The following is a 23,353-nucleotide window of genomic DNA, read 5'->3' as shown; positions in this document are numbered from 1 at the left end:
CCTTAACCCTCTAACCCTAACCCTTGAAAATTAGAAATTTCCACATACCTAACCCTAAACCTCTAGCCCTATAATCCTAACCCTTGAAAATGAGAAATTTCTAATTTACAAATTTTCCAAAATTTTCGAATTTCCGAATTTGGAATTAACCCCTAACCCTTACCCTCAACCCTAACCCCAAGCCTTAACCCTCTAACCCTAACCCTTGAAAATTAAAAATTTCGAATTTTCTGAAATTTTCGAATTTCCGAATTTGGAATTAACTCCTAACCCTCAACCCTAACCACCTAACCCACAACCTAACCCTCTAAGCCTTTACCCTCTAAGCCTTAACCCTCTAACCCTAACCCTTGAAAATTAGAAATGTTCACATTTCCGAAGTTCTGGATTTCTTGAACAACCTGCCTCCCAGTCCTCATACCTCGCCTACCACCTACCCTCCTTATACCAACTACCCTTCCTCCTCATACCTGACCCACCTCCCTCCCTTTAATACCTGACCCACCTACCTTCCCTCCTCATATCTACCCCACCTACCCCTCCCCTTTATAACTCGCCTACCTCCCCTCCTTATACCTGACACACCTTCCTCTTTCCTCCTCTTACTTGACACACCTTCCTCCTCTTGCATGACTCGCCTACCTCCTTCCTCTTCGTCTTGCATGACTCGCCTACCTCCTTCCTCTTCGTCTTACCTGACTCGCCTACCTCCTTCCTCTTCGTCTTACCTGACTCGCCTACCTCCTTCCTCTTCCTCTTACCTGACTCGCCTACCTCCTTCCTCTTCGTCTTACCTGACTCGCCTACCTCCTTCCTCTTCGTCTTACCTGACTTGCCTACCTCCTTCCTCTTCTTCTTACCTGAGTCGCCTACCTCCTTCCTCTTCTTACCTGACTCGCCTACCTCCTTCCTCTTCTTCTTAGTTGACCCGCCTACCACCTTCCTCTTCTTCTTAGTTGACCCGCCTACCATTTTACAATTTTTCTTCAGTATGGTCTTCCACTCGTCGCAAACAAATGAAATTCCGTTGAACTGCCTCTGCTCCTTGGGTAAAATAGACAAGCCTGGTCTTGGGAGGTATTTCAGTTCTTTTTCCTTTCTTGTTAGGTTTCTCATGCCCTAAAAAAAGAAAGAGGACAATTTGATGCATTAATAACCAGAAGAGATTGCCCCCCTCCCCCCGTATGGGCCATCCAAGTCCATATGGTTGTGAGATGCTAGATACCAGTCTTTACTGTGCATGCACAATTATATGAACTTTCACTATCAAAGTTGTGCAAACTCCTGAAAGATTTACATTTGTCTCCTTATTTAATTGTTCCTGAGTCGTCGGATTAAGAGTCGGGGTGAGAGTGTACCTGAGATCTGCCAGTGGCTTTTCTCTCCCGTCTCCCAGCTCCTCAGTGCACATCACTATCACATAACAGTGCCCTGTAGCTAGGAGACAAATAACTTCTCCCCAGGCCCTCAAAATGATGAGTCAGGTGTATAATAAAGTTCAGGTGAGAAATATAAATGCTGCACAATTCCAATAAGTGAAGACTGGATACTCAGATTCTATTATAAATCTGGCCTTGGTGACTTCTCTTTAAGTGAAAATATACGGTCTCACAAAAACAATTTCTTCCCTTTTTATAAACACCCAAAGTGTCATGATTGGTGAGAGCCTTGTGTACAGACACAGGCCTAGTATACATGTAATTTCTACTTACGCTTCGAGGTACATGAAATGGGGGTCGTCCTTCCCCTGCTTCCACTTCTTCCCAATTTATGCCATTGAAGAACCGGTGCTGTCTTATGTTGGAAACGCCCGCTTTTCGCTCGTTCTGATCTTTGCACAAGAGCTGTGGGAAAAAGAAAAACATAAGATGACAGGAATAGTACAAAAATCCTATGAGGCCTATTTATAAAGATCTGCAGCTTCCACACTCGTCGCATCACAGGAAAAACTCCACACGGCACTGGCAATTCACATCCTAATAGTAAAAAGAGCAGTGTGGAGTCTGCAGAGTGTTCTCTGCATAATGCTGCAAAGAATAGTTGCTAATAGGAGTTCTTGCTGTTGCATGATGGTTCAAGGCCATGCAACAGGCTTCTCTCACCTCCTAGCACACTTTTTTACAGTCATTAGAAGGAATGTGGCTTCACTTGTGTCAGAGTCCTAAAGCAAGCGAAGCGCAAACCATTTTTTTAAGCACTGAGTGCAAAATCTGGTGCAGCTGTGCGCTCCGGTTTTAGTAAATCAACCACTATGTTTACCTTCCTTGTATATCACTACGTACCTTGTTTAGAAAGTCCACCAATTCGGGGTCAGCATCGTCTGGATAATGTGTCTCTAATGAAAACCTCCCCATATCATTCGTGTACGGATATTTACAAAAGGCGAACTCGTAGAGTATGACCCCCAAGGAAAAGTAATCCACCGTTGCGTCATAGGGCCTCTGCCAAGTCATCTGTGGGAAAATAAGAGAGAGAGAGAGAGATGGGTTAGGAGAGCAAATCAGACTGGAAACTAGCAGCATCATTTAGAACGTGGCTTCATTAGATTATCATGCTTTAGATACAGGTTTTCTTTAATTCAGGCTTAGTTTGGCCTATAACTGCTCTGTATATACAGGTTCTCTTTTATTCTGGACAGACATAATCTGGTCCCTTATAGCCATGTGTATGCAGGTTCTCTTTGCCTTGTGCATGAGAATGGTCTTTCTCTTACCTCTGGGGCCTCGTAGGGGGGTGTTCCAACTTTTTCCGTGTCCGTTTTTGATCCAAACATATTGGTTGCTGACAAACCAAAGTCAGCAATTTTCACATGTCCGGCGCCGTCAATAAGAATTTGGTCAGGCTTCAGGTCTCTGCAGAGAAAAGACAAGTGTTAACTCTATAGTTAAATTCTTCCTTTATAATTTCCCATATATTCCTCTCCTACCACCTCCAAACCACAGCACAATATGATCCAGAAAACAATCCTATCTATCATGAACTGATTGCACTACAAGGGCTGTATGATCATCAATCACTTGACTACGGCTGTACGGCCATTTGTAAATGATGTTGCAGAAACAGATAGAACATAGACACAGTGTACAGAGGTGATTCGAGCAGCTCAGTACCTTGTGAAAGCTATGACTGATTGTCCCTCCCCTCCCCTTCCACTTACATCAGAGGGAAGAAAAGAATTGTAGTAACTTCTGAATGGGGAATGAATGAATGGATAAGCAGCAGCAACTGATCCATTCACTAATTTTTACCCTTTTGCAGGCTGGTACTCAAGTGGTTAAATAATTGAACAATTGTCCCTTCTGGAAAATCCAATCAAATCAGCCCTTTTCCTTATTGAATAATCGAAATGTTTCAAATGATCCAAGTTGCGTTCAACTGTCCTTTTATCTCGATGTGTACGGCCAGCAGAAGGGCCGCCACAGACAATGGATGGAGGGGGTGGATGGGTAAGTGTGCACTTACTATTGTGCTTTTAACAAATCGGGTTTAGTAACATTTTAGGTGTTGAGGAAGTGGAAGGGGAGAAGGGATTATTGTAAAATGATTGAAGTTTAAAAAAAAAAAAAAAGATACTTACCTATGAACTACACCCATGGAGTGCAGGGACTGCACACCGCAAATGAGTTCCGCTGACAAGACTCTGATGGTGGAGAGTTTTTTTTTCTCTTTTGTTCTAGATTGTTCTAGGGTGCCGCCACTCAGATATTCCATTACATAGCATACGTAGTCCTGGGGAAGGAAATACAGAGAGGTTAATAAATGAATTTCAATTAGATACAGATACAAAATTAGGTACAAATAAAAGTTATGTGATCTACTTCTCTACCAACACACACTGATTGACATCTATCTATCTATATATCTAGCTCATCTTAGTCCCCAAACCTTTTTTACAAAATCGCACACACAAAAAATGTGTGGCTGTGCCATTAAGAATTAAAAGCTCTGCTGTGCTTCTGCTGAAGTGCAGAGCATTTCTCTGCAGGTCAGGCACATGTGCGATTTCGAATGCATTTCCCCAGCTGCAGAGAGAGATGGGAACCCAGCCTTATGCCCTGTACACATGACCGGACAGCAGTGGCGTCTCCAGCTTTCATATTTAGGGGGGCACATGGGGGGACAGGGACAAAAGTAGGGGGGCCAACTATAAAATGCAATTATATATATATATATCCTGGGGCCCTTTACTACGATCCCACTATGGGCCCTTTCACATGTTCTGCAGTGAGCTCCCTTCCTACTATACTGGGGCCCCCCAGGGTGGCAGAAAACAAGAGATATATGTCACCAGCACAACAAGAAAATATAAGGGTCCAAAGCAGTGGAAGAACTATCAGGGTTGCAAAGGTTGTCTTGCCACCGGGTCCTGGTGTTCTGCCACAGTGGGGATCCCCAGCTGTCCTGTCCCTGCTATTTACAGAGCTGGTCTGGCATCTGTCTCCTTGGCAGCGGCGGCAGTCTATTAGGACCAAGTGCTGGTGACATTTTGGGTGCATGCAGAGGAAGGCTGGCACTATTGGTTAAAGAGAGCCGAGCCCCCAGCTGGTCACCTAGCAGCAGTAATGCTGTATAACCTTCTCTGTTGACATGCTGATCGGCATGTGATCCAGGTGATGCTCCCAGTCAGATCTAATAAACACAGTATTTATTAGCATCAAGAGTACAACCACATAAATATAATCAACCGTATGATCAGCAGCCATGTGGGCTCTATGCCTGTAAAGTGTGGGCTTTGATCAATAAAATCACTGATATTTTTGACTAGGATTTGACTAAGAGCATCACCTGGATTGCATCCCGATCAGTATGTCAGAGAAGGGTCCACTGCTGCTAAGCAACCTGCAGGGAGCTCAACTGTCTACAACCAATAGAGATGGGCTCGGGTGTGTTTGAAATCCCACATGCCCGATCACGCCAGGAAGCCGACACTCCACCGTGCTAATCAATGTATGGGCTGCCTAAGAGCTAAGACCAGCTATAGACAGTTTAAATCTCAGCTGGTTCAGCATAAACTGGCTGAGATTTTAACCATTAATGAGCAGATTCTCTTATAATTATCACTAGTGGTTGCTGTATAGTCACTAGTGATAATCACTGTTTGTCGGGAGAATATAATTGCTGTGCAGGAGGGATATTCCCCTGTCACCACTGTCTGTTGATGGGGGAATCATGCAAGTTTCTTTCCTGCAATCTGTGGATGCAGGAAAGAAATTTGCACCATATATTATCTGCCTAACTGAAAGTGAAAGTAAATTGTGAATGTTTTGAAAGAACAGGAGAGGGGGAGGGAGACAGATCGGGGGGGGGAACGGAAGGGATTGAGATAATGTAGTTCAGTGATTACAGTGTACTGTAGTCTGCAGTGCACACACTTAAACACGGCCCAGGCTAGAATATCTGGTTGTGTGAGTGCTCGCATTATGCAGTGTCGGCGAGCACAGGGAGGGGGAGGAATCCCCCGCAGAGCTGACTGGGGGCGCTCTCCCTCTCAGGGAGCAAAAAAATTTTTTTTTTTGGGGGGGCACATGGTGGGGCACAGCATGATGTTGGGGGGGTCAGGGCCCCCTCTGGCCCCCCCCTAGGGACGCCTCTGCCGGACAGTCGTCGGAATAAATTGCGATGGTTTGTCTGACAAAGTTCTGACAGAATTCCGCTCAAGCTGTCTTGCATACACAGGGTCACACAAATGTTGTCGGAAATTCCGAACACCAAGAACGTGGTGATGTACAAGATCCCGTTGAACTTTTTCCATCGGAAAATCCGGTCGTGTGTACAAGGCATAGGAGAAGGGGAGCTGTGATGTGAAGGACCGGAGTCATCGCACCAACATGAGATGTGGACCTCTGGTAGAAAAATATTTTACTGACTGGACCTCAGAGAATTTTAATTTAATACCCCTGCATTATACAATTTTTCTTTTTTTACACTAGAGGTGGAAGTAAAGAAAATTGCTTGATTCCCCCCATCAACACAAAGTGTTGATGGGGGAACGTCTTCTGCAGAATTATTCTCTTCTGCCGATGTGGAACCTTCCCGGCCGGCAAAACACAATTCTCACTTTTGGTGGCTATAGCTGCTGGCAGGGATCACGTTAAAAAAATCCAGAAATGTTGGTGGTACTCAATTTGTAACACGCAAATTGCATGTTACAACAGGTAACAGGAACTAAATTAGTCAGAAAAAGGTCTCATAGTAGTATGGGTCAAATGAGGCCTTCCACAGTCCTTCAATAGGAGATATCCTGGACCAATATCCGTGGCGCTTGCCATCCACCCTGGCAGTGCCTATAGACACTGCCAGGGTTGGTGACGCACTCCATAGATCATCACAAAACAGAATAAGGACTGAGGGCTATGAATCCAGGATATCTCCTATTGAAGGACTGTGGAAGGCCTCATTTGGCCCATACTATGAGACCATTTTATGACTAATCTAGTTCCTGTCACTTGTTGTAACATGCAATTTGCGCAAGCTCATTAACACAGTTATGCAGCGTACACACGATCGGACATTCCGACGACAAAACCGTGGATTTTTTTCTGACGGATGTTGGCTCAAACTTGTCTTGCATACACACGGTCACAAAAATGTTGTCGTAAATTTCGAACGTCAAGAATGCGGTGACGTACAACGGCACAATAAAATGGAAGTTCCATACCAAGTGCGCCACCCTTTGGGCTCCTTCTGCTAATCTCGTGTTAGTAGAAGTTTGGTGAGAGACGATTCGCATTTTTCAGTTTCGTGCTTTTCAGTCCGTTACAGTGTGACAAATGTGCTATCTCCATTATGAACGCTAGTTTTACCAGACCGAGCACTTCCGTCTCGTACTTGATTCAGAGCATGCATGGAATTTTGTGCGTCGGAATTGGCTACACAAAATCAGAATTTACGAGAATGGATTTTGTTGTTGGAAAATTTGAGAACCAGCTCTTAAATTTTTGTTGTCGAAAATTTAGACAGAAAATGTCCGATGGAGCATACAGGCAGTCAGAATTTCTGACAACAAGCTCCCATCGAACATTTGTTGTCGGAATGTCCAATCATCCGTACGCGGCATTAGTGTTGATGGGGAACACCTCCTGCTGCACTATTCTGTTCTGACGCCTTGGAGCCATCCCGGCCGGCAAACACAATTCTCACTGTTAGCAGCTATGGCTGCCGGCAGCAGGTATCATGTTAAAAAATCCAGAAATGCTAGTGGTACTGAATTCCATTTATAGATGTACTTCTGCACAAAAAACCTGCCCGTAGATGGATCGAATCTCGGCCAATACCTGCTGAACAGGCTAAGATTTTATCCATCTACGGCTGGCTTTAACAGTAAGGTGAAGCACTGTTAGATCAGGAGGCTGAAGGTGGTATAGGTGACCAACCTCTATTGTTTGACTAGAAAAGTGAGGTCAATGACCCAGCAAACCTTGTGTGGCAGGGTTGCCTTGATCACAAGAATTTGGCTTTAAAAGCAGACAGTGTTTGTGCGACTGTGTTTTATATATGTCATTCCTATGATATTTCTTTCTTTTACCTTTTCCAGATAAAGACTTACCTCTATTTGAAACGTGGCATAGGTGCGGGTACAGAAATGGTTGCTCCCAACCACTTGCAGGACTTCACTCTCAGTGCGGATGAAGATCGGGTCATTAAGTAGATCGCTCTTTTTCACCATCTTCACAGCCACCAATGTTCCGGTGTCACGGTGGGTTGCCAGCAACACCTGTAAGAGAGACAGTTAATCATTTTTTCCATGTGCTTAAGCTGTAACATCATTACTAGACATTCTTCATGTTCTGTACTCAATCGTCTGCCTTTCTTTTCCCTTTTATCTTTTCTTCTGGCTTGGCTATTTGATCAAATATTACCACCTGCTGCAAGTGTCTTTTACACATAAAGAGCCTCCATCGGCTTTATCCAACACAGCAGGCTGGTTCTTAGGTGCCATAACCCAGAGTGACCACAGAATTCACATAGCAAAAGTCATACTTGTTCTAGGTGAATTCTGACTGTTTGCTGCACTGTTAGGCAAGGTCTGATATGCGGCAAAGCTGAAATCAGGGGGAAAAACCTTACCTATGCAATGGGGCCTTTCTCTATTCTGCAAGGGTTAACTGCTTGTTTTGCATGTGGGGACGGAGGAATAAGGTGATATACTTTGGGCCAGATCCACAAAAACCTGGCGTAACTTAAAAAATCCCATTTAAGTTACACTGCCTTAAAGTTTCTACCTAAGTGCCACGTGGTGGGTGCACGTGGGTAGGCACCCACCACGTGGGTACCTGCCGGAGCATGATGGGACGGTGATGCCTATATAAATGGGATGCAAGGCGCGCTTCCATCATTACAGCGACAACAGGTGACGAGGCAACATCGGAAGAAAGGAAGAGAAGACCCTGACGCCACAGAAGACCGCGCTGGCTGCCTGTTAGAAATTGAGCTAACACACAAACATAGCAGGCAGCCAGCGCTGAAGAAGAAGGCACCGGACATCTGCAGAAGAACCGGGGTTCGCCGAGTCAACAGCGGAAGAGGGGAGAAGATGGAAGAAGCCCCCCGGAGTCCGGAGAAGCCCCCCCCGGAGTCCGGAGAAGCCCCCCCGGAGAGCGGAGAAGACCCCCGGAGAGTGGAAGACCCCCGGAGAGTGGAAGACCCCCGGAGAGCTGAAGAAGAAGCCCCCCCTGGTAATTGAGCTAATAACGAAGACAGGGGGGGCATCCGGAGCAGAATAATAAAATATTTTAAAAAGCCTTGTGTTGTGTGTTTACTAACTAACTTTTTGCCTACAGGTGAATGGATAGGGGTACGATGTACCCCATATCCATTCACTTAGGGTGGGGGGCCGGTATCTGGGGGCCCCCTTATTTGAGGGGACTCCCAGATTCCGATAAGCCCCCGCCCGCAGACCCCGACAACCAATGGCAAGGGTTGTCGGGAAGAGGTCCTGTCCTCATCAACATGGGGACAGGGTGCTCTGAGGTGGGGGGGCCCGTAGTGCGCCCCCCTGCCCCAGAGCACCCAACCCCCCATGTTGAGGGCATGCGGCCTGGCACGGCTCAGGAGGGGGGGGGCGCTCGCTCCTCCCCACTCCCATTCCTGACCGGCCGGGTAGCGTGCTTTGGATACGGGTCTGGTATGGATTGTAGGGGGACCCCCTACGTCGATTTTTCGGCGTAGGGGGGGTCCCCTTACAACCCATACCAGACCTAAGGGCCTGGTATGCTCCTGGGGGGGAACCCATGCCGGTTTTGTTTTTACAAATTGCCGTGGAGTTCTCCCTCGGGAAAGCATACCAAATGCCGTCGCTGGAATGGGCTTTTACAAGGTGTGACTAGTTTACACTTTGTAGAACCAGCCCTAATTTTACACTTGCAAAATAACACTTACGGCGCAAAAAGGAAGCTGGAAAGCTTTGTGGATCGCCTTAAGTGCTAATTTGCATACTAGAAACGGCATTTCGACTCGAAATGCCCCCAGCGGCGGATGCGGTACTGCATCCTAAGATTCGGCAGTGTAATTCAATTACACATGCCGGATCTTCTGCCTAACTTTGGAAAAAGCCTTTTGAGGATCGTTTCCAAAGTTACACACAGACTGAACAGCAGTTAAGTCGGAGTATCTCTTTTGTGGATCTGGCCCTTTATTCCTTACCCTGATTCCTCCCCAATGCATGACTTCCCCGCCAGAGCCTCTTTCCTTCACTGCCCAGGCGATCGCAGCTCTCTGACATCATCCCACATAGTACAGAACCAGCAGTCCTGGATTGTATAGGAGGATGCAGAGGGTCGTGGGACAGTGGAGGAGAGCATTGGCTGCCAGGTGAGCAAGGGATAAGGTAATGATATCATCTCATTCATCACACCTTGGCAAAATGAGGATCCCAGGATGTAGGCTGCTTTCACACTGAGGCGCTTAGCAGGCGCTATTGCGCTAAAAATAGCACCTGCATAACGCCCTGAAAGAGCCACTCCTTTATATCCAGTGTGAAAGCCTGAGGGCTTTCACACTGGAGCAGTGCGCTGGCAGGATGGTAAAAAGAAGTATTTGAGGCGCTGTAGGAGAGGTGAATATACCGCTCCTAAAGCGCCCCTGCCCATTGAAATCAATGGACAGCGCCTCTGAACCGCCCGCAATTAAACCCTTTTTCGGCCGCTAGCGGGGGTTAAAATCATGGCAAAAACGACAGTAAAGCACCGCTAAAAATAGCGGCACTTTACACCCGCGACAGCTCAGTATAAAAGTAACCGTACAGCCCCTTCTAAAATCCCCTCTGCAGGGTGAGCTGAGTGTTTATGCAAATCCCACCATATAGTGTTCCCTGTGGATGGTCATACTGTGTCCCCCTGTGTCTATGGTACATTAAGTGTTAATCTTTGGTCACTTACCTTTCCATAGCCTCCCTCTCCAATTATCTTGTAGAAGATGAAGCTCTCCATACTCAGACATTCTTTATGGGCTGCTGCCCATTCTGCAGGTGTTGGTTTGTGTTCCACAGTGGCTGATACGTGGTCTGTTGGGGTCGGTACATGGACTGTACGGGCCAGTACATTTTCCTTGGTGTGGATTGATGTTGTCCCATTTACTCCTAGAGAGAGAAAGAGAAATCAAGTTTAGTACCCTGTCTACATACAAATCAAATTACTTAATTTACTTCTATTGGCAATTTAAAGTAGTTGTAAACCTTGTTACACCACATTTACCTACATACAAGACTATAATACGGCTTACATGAAGTTACTGGAAATATCTCCTAAATCTGTACGGTTTAGGAGATATTTACCATATACGCTTGCGCCAACATCATCGGGGCATGTGCACTGAAGAAAGGGCACGATCGCCACAGTTTCTAAAGGGCCCGTACCATGACTGACGGCTCCCGTGGGAGTGGCATCACGCTACTCCGGCCAGTCACAGAGCCGGAGTCCACGGAAGGAAGAGAGTCAAAATAGATGTGGCCACCAGCGGGGACATCACAGGCTTCCTTTGCAGGTAAGTGCAACATTATGGGCTAGTATGCGATGCATACTAGCCCATTATGCTTTTACTTTGCAGGAGGTAAAAAGAAGTAAAACCCATCAGGGTTTACTTCCTCTTTAAAGCTGTTGTATACCCTTTTATTTACTTTTAACTACAGGTAAGCCTATTATAAGGCTTATCTGAAGGTAAAAAGAATATCTCCAAAACCTGTACGGTTTAGGAGATATTCCCTTTGCATGCAGCCCCTGACTTCAGCAGCGCATGCGCTCTCAGTTCCCGGCTGAAGGTCCGGCAGACACGCCGGACCTTGCCGGAAAGAAGTCGCCCATGGGCGGGAGTGATGACATTGCAGCTCCGGCCACGATACCCGGAAGACACGTTGAGGCAAAATGTCGGCTCCCTCGGCGTGGATCGAGACCACCTGCCGATACTTAGTTCTAAGGTAAGTATTTCATAATGAGCTAGTATGCGGTGGAAAAATGTGCATGCATAATTTTGTTTCATAGAAACCTGCAGAGCATTACACTCTCAATCACGCCTCGTGAACGTGCTTGCGGGTCCCGGGAACTCAATATTCCCGGGCGGCACGCGATTGCGGTCGGCAAAGGCAGAACAGGGGGGTGCCTTTGTAAACAAGGCATTACTTTATTCTGCCTAGTGACACCGTCACTGATGACCGTTCCCCGTGAACGGGAACGTTCATCAGTGACGTGTCACGTGTAGCCACTCCCCCTAACAGTAAGAACTACTCCCTAGTACTGACTTAACCCCTGCAGCACCACCTAGTGATTAACCACTTTCCCACCAGTGCTATTTTTACAGTAATCAGTGCATTTTTATAGCACTGATCGCTGTAAAAATGACAATGGGTCAAAAGTGTCCGATGTGTCCGCCATAAAGTTGCAGTCACAATACAAATTGTTGATCCCCGCCATTACTAGTAAAAAAAAAAAAAAAACGTAATTAAAATGCCATAAAACTACCCCCTATTTTGTAGACGCTATAACTTTTGCGCAAACCAATCAATAAACGCTTATTGCGATTTTTTTTTTACCAAAAATATGTACAGTAAAACCTTGGTTTGAGAGCGTTTTGCAAGACAAGCAAAATTTTGTAATAAATGTTGCCTTGATATACAAGCGATGTCTTGATATAAGAGTAGCGTCATGTCACAACGGAGTATAAAAAAGAAGAGAGGAGCCTCTAAGTGTAGCAATATGGTTATATTTAATGAAGGTACAACATTTAGCAACTTATTGCTACACTTAGAGGTGCCTCTCTTCTCTTTTATACCCTGCAAAAAAAAAAGCTTTGATATACAAGTCCTTCTGCGGGTCCGCCGCAGAAGGACGCCGGACCCGATGAAAAGGACACCCGAAGCCGCAGAAGGACGCCGGACCCGACGAAAAGGACACCCGAAGCCGCAGAAGAACGCCGGACCCCACGAAAAGGACACCCGAAGCCGCAGATAGACGCCGGACCCGACGAGGCCGCCGATGGACGCCGCGCAAGACACCAAAACTGTAAGTACAAAAAAAACTTTTTTTCCCCCACAGGATTCGGGGCAACTTTAGGGGTGCGCGGTATACGCGGGAGCGCGTTATACCGCGATAAATACGGTAAGTATTGGCCTAAACTGAGGAAAAAACTTTTTTTTTATATATATTTTGGGGATTTTTATTATAGCAAAAAGTAAAAAATATTGTTTTTTTTTTTTTTCAAAATTGTCGCTCTATTTTTGTTTATAGAGCCAAAAAAAGAAAAATGCAGAGGTGATCAGATACCACCAAAAGAAAGCTCTATTTGTGGGGAAAAAAGGACGTAAATTTTGTTTGGTAGCCACGTCGCACGACTGCGCAATTGTCAGTTAAAGCGACGCAGTGCCGAATCAAAAAGTGGCCCGGTCTTTGACCAGCAAAATGGTCTGGGGCTTAAGTGGTTAAGACTGAAGTTGATGGAGAAATGCCCTTTGCCTCTTTTCCCACCTATATACTATATGAAAAGTCATATAATCCTTACTTGCTGCATCTGTCTTTTGCTTCTTCCAGGGTTGTCCCTCGCATTCATCCTGTTGGGGGGATTTCCTCTTCTGTCCAGTGCCATTGTTGGCTGCCGAGCTTTCCGCTCTCTCCTGTCTGCTTTGCTTCCTTGGAATTTCTCCTGTCTCTGCAAAGCGATCCGCACTGTCCTCTCTGCTTCTCTTCCTTGGAGCTTTGCCTGTCTTCTCAGCAAGGCTCCTCGTGTCCTCAGAAAGTTTTCTTTGCTTCCTCAGAGTCACGTGTAACTCCTCAGCTCTCTCACTAGCGCTATAAAATATTTTATCTCTGCCGCGCTTTCTGGTCATTATATCCATGATAGCTCTTTGCTGCCCGGTTTTAGGTGGTTCCAGTATCCCCTTTATCCTCCTAGGTGCATGTTGTCTGAATGCATATCCTTGCCCTTTTTTTAAAGGAAAGGGGTCATACATGGAATATAATTCCTCCTCTGTAGGGTCGCTTTCCATCCTCATGTCCGGCTTCGCTCTCTTACTAGCGCCATGAAATATTTCATCTCTGCCGCGCTTTCTGGTCTTCACATCCAGCCCTGTAGGTGTGACACAGCTGGGCTTTTCCTCTTCTCTGACATCTCTTTCCTCTAAAGGTTGCTCCAGGGAGGTTGTAGCTGGTACCACCTTCTCCTTTTTCCTCCTAGGTGCCTTTTGTCTGGGTTGCATAAAGGGCTTGTTTGGTTGCCTTCCAGTCATTTTATAAATTGTATCTATATAAATGCAATGAATATGTATATATATAGATAGATCTGCAATCAGATTCTATAAAAAGTTTAGGTAATATAATCAAAACAATAACTGATAAGAGAGCCAACTGTTTTCACGTCTGCACTCTGCAAAGTTCTAGTTTGAACTGGCTGCCTAAGTAACCGACTCCTTATATGAGCCACTCCATGTATAAGCCACTCCCCCCTTTATGACATCACAGTTCCAACTGCCAACCTCAGCTGCATGGAATTCTGGAAAATGCTGTGGGCTGCATGACATCCATTGTTCCTGTTTAAATGCTACAACAGGAGATCTCAGGATCACAAGACCCCGGATTATTTTTCTTTTAAAGTGGAATAAGATCAAATAAAGACAAATTACTGTATTTTACATGAGTGTGCTGTATATTAATGAGAATTTGTCAAACCTTCCAAAGCAAGAATCTCTCAATGATTATTATCAATAATTATTCATTACAATTATTTAATTATTATTGAATAAATATTTTGTTATTAATAGATAATAAAATGATTTAAGCAAACTGCCTAACTGGGAATGTACATCATGATTTTTGACATTAAATACCGTTGTCATGGTAGCAGCTAACTGGCACAATCCCGGTATTGTTTTTTTTCCCCTCATGTAACTGGCTTTTAGATAAAAGTGACCCCAGAGGTCCCCCTCCCGCTGTTTCCCGGCATTTTTTTTTAACCCTTTTACTGCCAGACATAGAGGTCAGTACGGCGTATGGACCTCCTTTCTCCTATAATCAGAATTGTTCAGCAGACTCTGCTGAAGAATTTTATAACTCTGATCAGTGGATTACAACCCACTGATCAGCATTATTAGCCCCTAATGTTACCACTTCCCCCCACCCACCCACGCCGCCACCTCCCTGTCCCCTGCCTCTCCACCCCCGTAGCATCCTTCCAACTACAAATGCCCCCCCCCCCACTCTCCTCTCCCCTTCACCCCCCTTCTTCAGCTCCCAGCATTGATTACTCCACCCGATCCCACCCCCCCCCTGCAAACCCGCTCCTCACAGCCACCATCATTAACCAGCATCTCACCTCTTCGACTCTTGCCGGCTTCAGGTGCTGCATGGGGTTTGGCCACTTGAGTGTACAAAATGGATGGAGCACAGGGCCTGGCAGCAAAAGCTTTGGAGACAAAACGTCTCCTTCCCCCTTTTAAAGTTAAATGCAAGGTCTGGTGTCTTTGTGACTGCTCCGGAGGGGGGGGGGCACCACGTGGGGGGATTCACCCACAGAAAAAAAATTATACCAGGGTTATGGCAGCTATTTGCTGCCATAACCCTGGTATTAAACGTCAAAAGTAAGTGGCTATGGAGCAGGGTGGCTTGTATCTGTTGTGTAGCGCCCCCTTACTTTCAGAAAGGGCGCTACGCTAAAGTTAGTGGGAGAATGAGAGAGATAAGTTGCTCTCATTCTTGATTTTGTCAAATTTGGCTGTCACCAAATCTGGATTGTTCTGTGGGTCAGTCTGTGTTCCAGGGATACAGTTCCATCCCTGGGCGGCAGGTGGCGCCAGAGAGGTCCAGGCGGAGCCGCTTCTTCCTAGCAGCCAATTAGAGGAGTTTTCCCTCGCGGGGCATGCTGGGAAGGAGTATTTCTGTGGCGGAGGCCGTTGTTCTGGGTTCTTGGCGGGTTCCTGGTTCCGGGTGCGGAACCCACCTTTAGGGTGTGCGCACATCACGGGCCCCACCACTATGGCCTTCCTGGCCTGGGGTCGCGTGCTACGCGGAGTTCCTGACTCTGGGCCCTCCTGGCCTAGAGAAACTGATGCTACCAAGGGGCCCCAGTGACTTACTGGGTCCCCACTTCTATTGAGAAGATCCCAAGCTGTATGCTGTTCGGTGGGGGATCGGCTTGAGGAGAACCCGGAGGCAGGTTATCCAAAAGGGCTTGAACGAACCATCGGGGATCTGGTGACCGGACATTGACAGGTAAATTCACACTGTCAACCGGTGACCCTAACGTGATTTACTGGGAGGATTTGCTCAACCATTCAAAACTACCAAGTACTAGGCCTGTGGCAGAGGTCTCATCCTTTAATTAGAGCCAAGTCTGTGGCAGTGACTTGTTGCTCCCAGCAACCTCAAGTGGCGCTCTGGCTACCAGACCGGTGGCAGAGGTCTGTCCAGGGGCACTTCACCCACTCTGGCTGGTGCGGCGACGTACTGATGCAACTACAGAAAGCAGGACTGCTTTTCTCTATCCAAAGCCTGATACTGCAAGGTTACTTTATTTTCATCAACCTTTCCTGTCTACCTTAAGTTGATGTTGGTTGTGTTGGACCAGGAAAATAAAGCATTCAGAAAACTTCAACTACAGATTGGCCATTCGGTTACTGCTCTGCTCACTACTTTACCCCTGGACACTACATAGAGGTAACTTAATACGCCGATCCCAAATCAATCAGCGGCTCCTGAGGGGGTAGCGCTACAGTTGGATGGACACAATAAAATAACCTTTCCCACATCATTATTGGAAATAATGAGCATTGTACAGGAATGCCTGCATTATAAAGAAGTTATTTCATTTTATTCTTTGCACTTGTTTGCCCACAAAAAATATGGCAGGAGAGTGGGTGACAACATCTACCAGTGACTGGTGTTGAACAGGCGCCGCTCTCTCATTGGTAGAGTTCTGCTGGTAACAGCCCGACCTTTTACAAGGCAAGACAGGAAAGCTTGGTTCTGCTCATGCACGGTGTGTTGCCAGGCAACGGGGGGGGGGGGGATGTCAACACTCTGTGTGTAGGCTCCATTTGTCAGTGCGGTGTACATTCTCCCTGTACAGGCGGCCGCTGAGAACAGCTAGGAGTACAGACAGAGATGCGTAGGATGAGGGGAGGGACAGCAGGAGGTGCAGACATGGTGCGGCCGCTGGAGCAGTGGGAGGAATGGTGGGTGAAGATGGGGACAGCTGAAGGTGGGCAAACTTCACTACATCTCATGAGCATCACTAGATGGCGGACCGAGTCACTGTCCCATCTGGACCAACGCGAAGCCGCCATGTAGGGAGCTTTTTCTTCCCCCAGCCGTCAGCTCAGGACTGAATGTTAAGGGGAGCAGAGAACTGTAGTGTTGGGGGAATGATGTAAAAAGGGGCAGAGTACTCTGCAATGAAGGGGGACAGAGAACAGTACTGTTGGGGGGGTTCATGTCAGGAAAGTGTGAGAACACTACTGTGAAAGGGGTGGGGGGGGGTGATGTAAAAGGGTAACTGAGGACTCTGATGTAAGAACGGGTTCAGATCTGTACATGCGTATTTGGTGCATATGTCATGGTTAGGTCAGTCAATTTTTTATAATGGGCTGCACTACCCGTGAGAAACACGGAAAAAGACGTCCCTGACCCTTTTTTTTTATTTTTTTATCGCATCGCCCCAAGCTGCATGGTGCTGCAGCAACATGCGGTTTGTCGCACATGAAAATGTGTGGGGTGTCATTAGGAATTAATGGCACTGATTGGTTGTGCTAAAGTGCAGAGCATTCCTCTGCAGGTCAGGCACATGTGAGATTTTGAGTGCATTCCCCAGCTGCAGAGATGGGAATCCAGCCTAAGAGAAGAAGGGGGGCTGTGATGTGAAGGACCGGAGTCATCGCACAAACATGAGATGCGGACCTCTGCTGGAAGAATATTTTACGGATTGGACCTCTGAAAATTTTAATTCCCCCGCTTTACATGGTTTTGTACCTCTAAATAATAGTCCTAGGGCTCACATATGACGTTTTGGTGAGTTATATAAATATCCACTAAACAAGTAGCTATTTGCGGCAGATGATTAGTCCAGAATTAAAGCCGATGATATCACACACAAAGCAGAAGTGGGGGCTCTAGATACATTTCAGTTCTTAGTAACTTCTTCCTGATTTCTTTACAGGAGATCTGTATTGGGAGAAGGATGGAGACTGCCATTGGGGACCTGAATAAAGGATGCCGATCAGGAGACTCGGAAGTTTGAATCTCCTTGTTTATTCCAAGTCGTGACTTTAAATGTGTGTCCAAGCTTTGCTTGTGAGAATGACCTGCTATTTAGCTGTGACTGGAAGCTCCTGAAGGTATGTGCACATCTAGGCACTTGCATCTCATTCCTGCAGCAGTCTCCCCCCCCCCAGTGGTGGTGCATCCATAGTGGGCGCAGGAGCGCCGCCCCCTCTCACCTGCCCCCGTCATTCAACAATACATAGATTCATGCATTGCATGAATCTAAGTATGGTCGCGGCTGCCGCCCACTATTCAGGTGTCCGGCCCCCTGTTGAGTGCCGGCCATCTGAATGACAGCATTGGTTGTGTTTTGGAAGTGCATCATTAAAGCCAGCGGCTCTAATAGGCTTCCTGATTAGAGTCTGTGGGCTCTAATCGGCTTCCAAATGGTTAACCAGAGGGCGCACACAGGCTGTGCTGGTTAAACGGTGCTGTGTTAGGGAATCGCTTCCCTAACACTGGCCCGCCTCTCAGCCAATCAGGTGCACCGGGTCTGGTTATCAGTCACCTGATTGGCTGAAGCGACAGGTGAGCAGAGATGACATCTAGGGAGCATGGAGGAGGATGGTTAATCCGAGAAAGGTAAGTGCCGGGCAGGGGGGGCAAACTGGCGGCATTTGAGGGGGGAAAACTAGTGGCATTCAAGGGGGCAAACTAGCGTCATTCGAGGGGGAAGAAATGGCGGCAATTGATGAGCACAGTGAGGCTGCAATTGATGGGGGTTTTTTTTTGTTTGCGCCCCCCAAAAAATTTTGAGCAACAGCCGCCACTGCTCCCCCCTATAAACCTCTATCATACTTGTGAAATAAATGAGGTAGGTTGAAAGGAACGGCACCACAATCCTGTAGGGACTAGAAAAAATACAATACAGAGTGGGACTTTAGAGGTGCTGGAAATCCCCTCTGAGAATAAATGTCAATACATAATTGAGGATAAAAAGTTTATTACAAAAATAGTAAAAGAGACACAAAAGACACACTAGGGGTATATATAACCCCTTACCAGCATGAATTTTTGTTCCTACACATAGTATTGAAACCATAACAAACACCCCTGGACGTTGAGTTTCTATTCCCCCATATAGTGTCCTACAGACAAAACAGATCATAAAATGTATATTTCACCATAAATCTAACATAATTTCCAGCAGGGGAATTAAAACTACTGACGGGTTTCACCTGTATTGGCTTCTTTAGGGGTTCAGGGGATATGTGTGGTCTGAAACAACTGAAAAGAAAAAATATATGCAAAATATACAATTCATAGACAATAAACATTTTATAAATTATTTTATTTTTGTCCGCTGACTCTCAATTGATATGAGAACAGAGCATTTAACAATGTCAAGAGAGAGGCATGTACCCCTCACTCCGACCGGGTCAGTAATGCTGAGAAGTGTGCAGGTGCAGATAAACGGGCCAGATCAAGATGGGCCCTACCTCCAGGCCACATTCACCAACCCCAGGGACAGGGAGTGAATGCCCAATCGGGTAAACTTGTCTGGTCAAATGCCCAAAATGTGTGCTGATAAAGCAAAATAACACAGAAAATAAAATACATAACTATATATCTATCTCTTCAAACTTTTGTAACCAGACAATATATATCAAACAAGGAGAGCGTCCAGACCATAGGCTCTGCCCAAAGAACACGTAGCAGTGTACTCACATGTCCCTACTAAATAATATGTCTGCAGACACCTCAACAAACAGATCACCCCTAATGTATAGATAGCCCACAGATTCCAATCAGGGGACTGTAAAGAACATAGGCAAAGGGTAAATAACCAGCCACAGGGCCCCCCCCCCCCCCACAGATACCATATACATTAATACATTAAGACCCCTTTCACACTGGGGCGTTTTTCAGGTGCTTTAGCGTTTAAAAAAAAAGCCTAAAAAAAGCTACATCTGCAATCCCAATGAGAAAGCCTGTGGCTCCTGCTGGGAGGTGGCTGTGGATCTGTGGGTCCTGTAGGGGGCTGGCTACGGATCTGTGGGTCCTGCAGGGGGTTGGCTACCGATCTGTGGGTCCTGCAGGGAGCTGGCCGCGGACCTGTGGGTCCTGCAGGGAGCTAGCTGCGGACCTGTGGGTTCTGCAGGGAGCTGGCCGCGGACCTGTGGGTTCTGCAGGGAGCTGGCTGCGGATCTGTGGGTCCTGCTGGGGGCTGGCCGCGGACCTGTGGGTCCTGCTGGGAGCTGGTCATGACCTGTGGGCCCTGCTGGCCTGTAGGCCATGGCTACCTTCCAGCAGGACCCACAGGTAATGGGCAGCTCCCAGCAGGGGGGGAAATAAATAGAATGCTCATGTGGGGGTCAGGGTCTCTCACCACAGCCATGGTCCAATGGCAGCTGCCAGCTCAGCAGAACAGGTCCTCCTCCCTGCAAGTTGCATTGCCTCCTCCATTGTTGAGGGGGGGGGGGTGTGTGATGGCGATGCTCCTGTGCTGGAGTCAATTGCATGCACTGACTGCAGCCAGCAGCGTGCCCAGGCAGACCCCTGCAGCATAAAACAGAAAATCAAACAGATTTCTTTCCTCTCCTTCCTTGAGGAATACTCAAGACTCAGCACGCTAGCAATTTGCAAACACACTCACAGTGACAGTAGCATTGTTAGGAGCGCCAGGAGCCGCGGCAGCCCACTTACATTTTTTTTCTTGTGGCTTCACTCCGAGCGGCGCGTCAATTGCCTGTTTTGTAGGAAGCCGCGGACTGCAACTCCCAGAAGCCACAGCGGCGGCCGTCACCGCCGCTGTGGCTTCTGGGAGTTCTAGTCCGCGACCTCCTCCGAGACAGGCGATTGACGCGCCGATTGGAGTGAAGCCACAACAAGAAAAAAAATGTAAGTGGGCGGCTACGGCTCCTCCTGGCGCTCCTAACAAGGCTACTGTCACTGTGCGTGTGTTTGCTACGCATAACAAAGCTTTGGCATGGATCAAGGAGAGGAGGAGGGAGGGAAGCCCTCTGACACTTCGGCACCCCCCCCTCTGGGCGCCCGGGTTGGGCCTGCCTGATGTCTCCATTGAGAGGACCTTGTCACTACTGTCACATAAGGGGCTTGTCAGTACATATATACATGGTTAGGACACATGTTAATACATAAACACCTATTACACATCCCTATACACACCAGAAGTGGAAGAAGTAGCCATAGAGCCCCTTCCAGCCTTGCAAATGTGGGCCTGTGCATCCAAGTGGTAATGACCCCCGGTCATGAAAGGAATAGATAAAAAAAGGAAGCAATTCAAATGTAAATATACCAAATTTTTATTGTGTGTTTATGAAATTATAATTATGGACCTATACAGGCACGGACTGGCCATTGGGACTACCGGGAGTTTCCCGGTGGGCCGATGGCTCAGTGGGCCGGTCAGGTGCAGTCCTCGAGCCGCTCCTCTCTGACAGTGAGTAATCGCTATTTCACTCCTCTCAAGAGAAGCAGCAGCCGTCACTTGCTGGAGTGAGTATTAGCCTTTCTGCTCCCTTCCGCCCTATAGGGGGAGATAGACAGCCGGCAGACTTTCCTTCCTCTCTCCCCTTATCACTTGTCACATGACTGGAGAGAGGAACAATGCTGCCTTTCTGGAGAGCTGTGAATGAGTACATGTGGGAGGGGGAGGAGAGGGGGGCACTCTGATTCAAGGGGGGGACACTTTGATGGGGGACACCTTGGTGCAATGGGGAAAACTCTGATGAGGGACACTCTACTGCAATGGGGGACACTCTGATGCAAGGGGGGCTCTCTGATGCAATGGGGGACACGCTGATGCAAGGGGGGACACTCTAATGCAAAGGGGGCTCTCTGGTACAAGGGGGGACACTCTGATCCAAGGGGGAACACTCTGATTCAAGGGGGAACACTCTGATTCAAGGGGGAACACTCTGATTCAAGGGGGAACACTCTAATGCAAAGGGGGCTCTCTGGTACAAGGGGGGACACTGATGCAAGGGGAGACACTCTGATGTAAGGGGGGACACTCTGATGTAAGGGGGGCTCTCTGGTGCAAGGGGGGACACTCTGATGCAAGGGGGGCACTGTGATGCAAGGGGGGGACACTGAAGGGGAACACTAATGCAAGGGGGATCTCTGATACAAGGGGGACACTCTGCTGCAGGGTGGACTCTGATGGGGGACACTCTGATGCAAGAAAAACTCTGATGCAAGGGAGACTCTGATGGGGGATACTCTGATACAAGGGGGGCTCTAATGCAAGGGTGACTCTCTGATGCAAAGGGGGCTCTGATGGGGGGGACACTAATATAAGGGGGACTCTGATGCAAGGGGGACACTTAAAATTAAAGTGGGCCGGTCTGGATGAAGTCCAGGGCCAAATTTCAGTCCCAGTCCAGCCCTGCCACCTACCCTATGTTTGTTTCTGACATATAAGTAACATGTGTGCCAATTTTCATGTTAATATCTTTAGCCGTTTGGACGTGATGCTGGAACATACATACATACATACATACATACACACACACACACACACACGTTGAGTTTTATATATATAGATTGTTTCAGTTAATATTTCCTTTCTTTTTTCTGATTGTCTGGGATGAAATTTTCATTCCCACTAATCCCCCCCCCTTACTATTAGACTTAAGGAGCCGGATTCAGATAGGTTAGCGGATCTTTAGATCCGCATAACCTATCTGATTTACGATCCGCCGGCGGAAGTTTTTGAGGCAAGTGCTTAATTCAGAAAGCACTTACCTCAAAACTTGCGGCGGCGTATTGTAAATCCCCAGGCGGAATTCAAATTCCGCGGCTAGGGGGCGTCTACAAGTTAAATCAGGTGCGTCCCCGCGCCGATCGAACAGCGCATGCGCCATCCGCGAATTTTCCCAGCGTGCATTGCTCCAAATGACGTCGCTAGGACGTCATTGGTTTCGGTGTGAACGTAACTTGCGTCTAGCTCTTTTCTGAATCGACGTACGCAAACAACGTAAAAATTCAACTCGGCGCGGAAACGACGGCCATACTTAACATAGGATACCCTTCACATAGCAGGGGTAACGCAAGCGACGTAAAAAAAAAAGCAACGGGCGGGCGTTCGTTTCTGAATCGGCGGAAATCCTCATTCGCATATTCGTTGCGTGTAAAAAACGAAGCGCCACCTAGCGGCAGGCCTGGAATTGCAGTCTAAGATCCGACGGTGTAAGTCACTTACACCTGTCGGATCTTAGGGAGATCTATGCAGAACCTGGTTCTATGAATCAGCCGCATAGATACGACCGACGGAACTCAGAGATACGACGGCGTATCAGGAGATACGCCGTCGTATCTCTATCTGAATCCGGGCCAAGATCTTTCTCAAATTCCTGATCTTTCTTTCCAAAAATTGTATTCATTGTTTTCTACAATGTTTTTGTAAAACTTTGTAAACTTTTTTCCACATGTTTTCATATCTGAAAAATATTTTAAATATCCATCTCAATGGAAAATAATTGTGATGTGTAATAATTGCAAAGTTCATCATATCATCACACGAGCCTCTAGATTATTTTATCATTGTTCTGTTGTATTTGTCATTGATTGATGTAATGTGCAAAAAAAAAATAATGCAAAGCCCAAATGGGAAAATATTTTCTCTTCTATACCTCTCAAAGAAAGCTATATTC

The 23,353-nt window shown here is 47.0% G+C and overlaps 1 protein-coding gene across 1 annotated transcript; it reads right to left on the bottom strand.

The window, feature by feature from the left end:
• Nucleotides 1-570: 570 nt before the first annotated feature.
• LOC120935751 (probable serine/threonine-protein kinase pkgA) lies at nucleotides 571-10,610 on the bottom strand. Its single transcript, XM_040347811.1, has 7 exons — nucleotides 10,377-10,610; nucleotides 7,547-7,714; nucleotides 3,578-3,729; nucleotides 2,714-2,852; nucleotides 2,283-2,453; nucleotides 1,713-1,844; nucleotides 571-1,119 (listed from the first exon to the last, which is right to left on the bottom strand). The coding sequence occupies exons 1-7, from the start codon at nucleotides 10,425-10,427 to the stop codon at nucleotides 571-573; spliced, it is 1,362 nt and encodes a 453-aa protein (XP_040203745.1). The 5' UTR covers nucleotides 10,428-10,610.
• Between the last annotated feature and the right edge of the window lie 12,743 nt (nucleotides 10,611-23,353).

This window comes from Rana temporaria, chromosome 4 (assembly GCF_905171775.1).
Source record: "Rana temporaria chromosome 4, aRanTem1.1, whole genome shotgun sequence".
NCBI classification, from domain to species: Eukaryota; Metazoa; Chordata; class Amphibia; order Anura; family Ranidae; genus Rana; species Rana temporaria.
This window is presented reverse-complemented; position numbering and strand designations above follow the sequence as displayed.

Excerpts from the sequence above, each read along its gene's own strand:
- LOC120935751 (XM_040347811.1), bottom strand. The coding sequence starts at position 10,427 with ATGGAGAGCTTCATCTTCTACAAGATAATTGGAGAGGGAGGCTATGGA. Across the intron at positions 3,730-7,546 it reads ATGCCACGTTTCAAATAGAG|GACTACGTATGCTATGTAAT; the intron begins GTAAGTCTTTAT and ends TTCCTTCCCCAG. Across the intron at positions 1,120-1,712 it reads CATTTCATGTACCTCGAAGC|GGCATGAGAAACCTAACAAG; the intron begins GTAAGTAGAAAT and ends TTCTTTTTTTAG.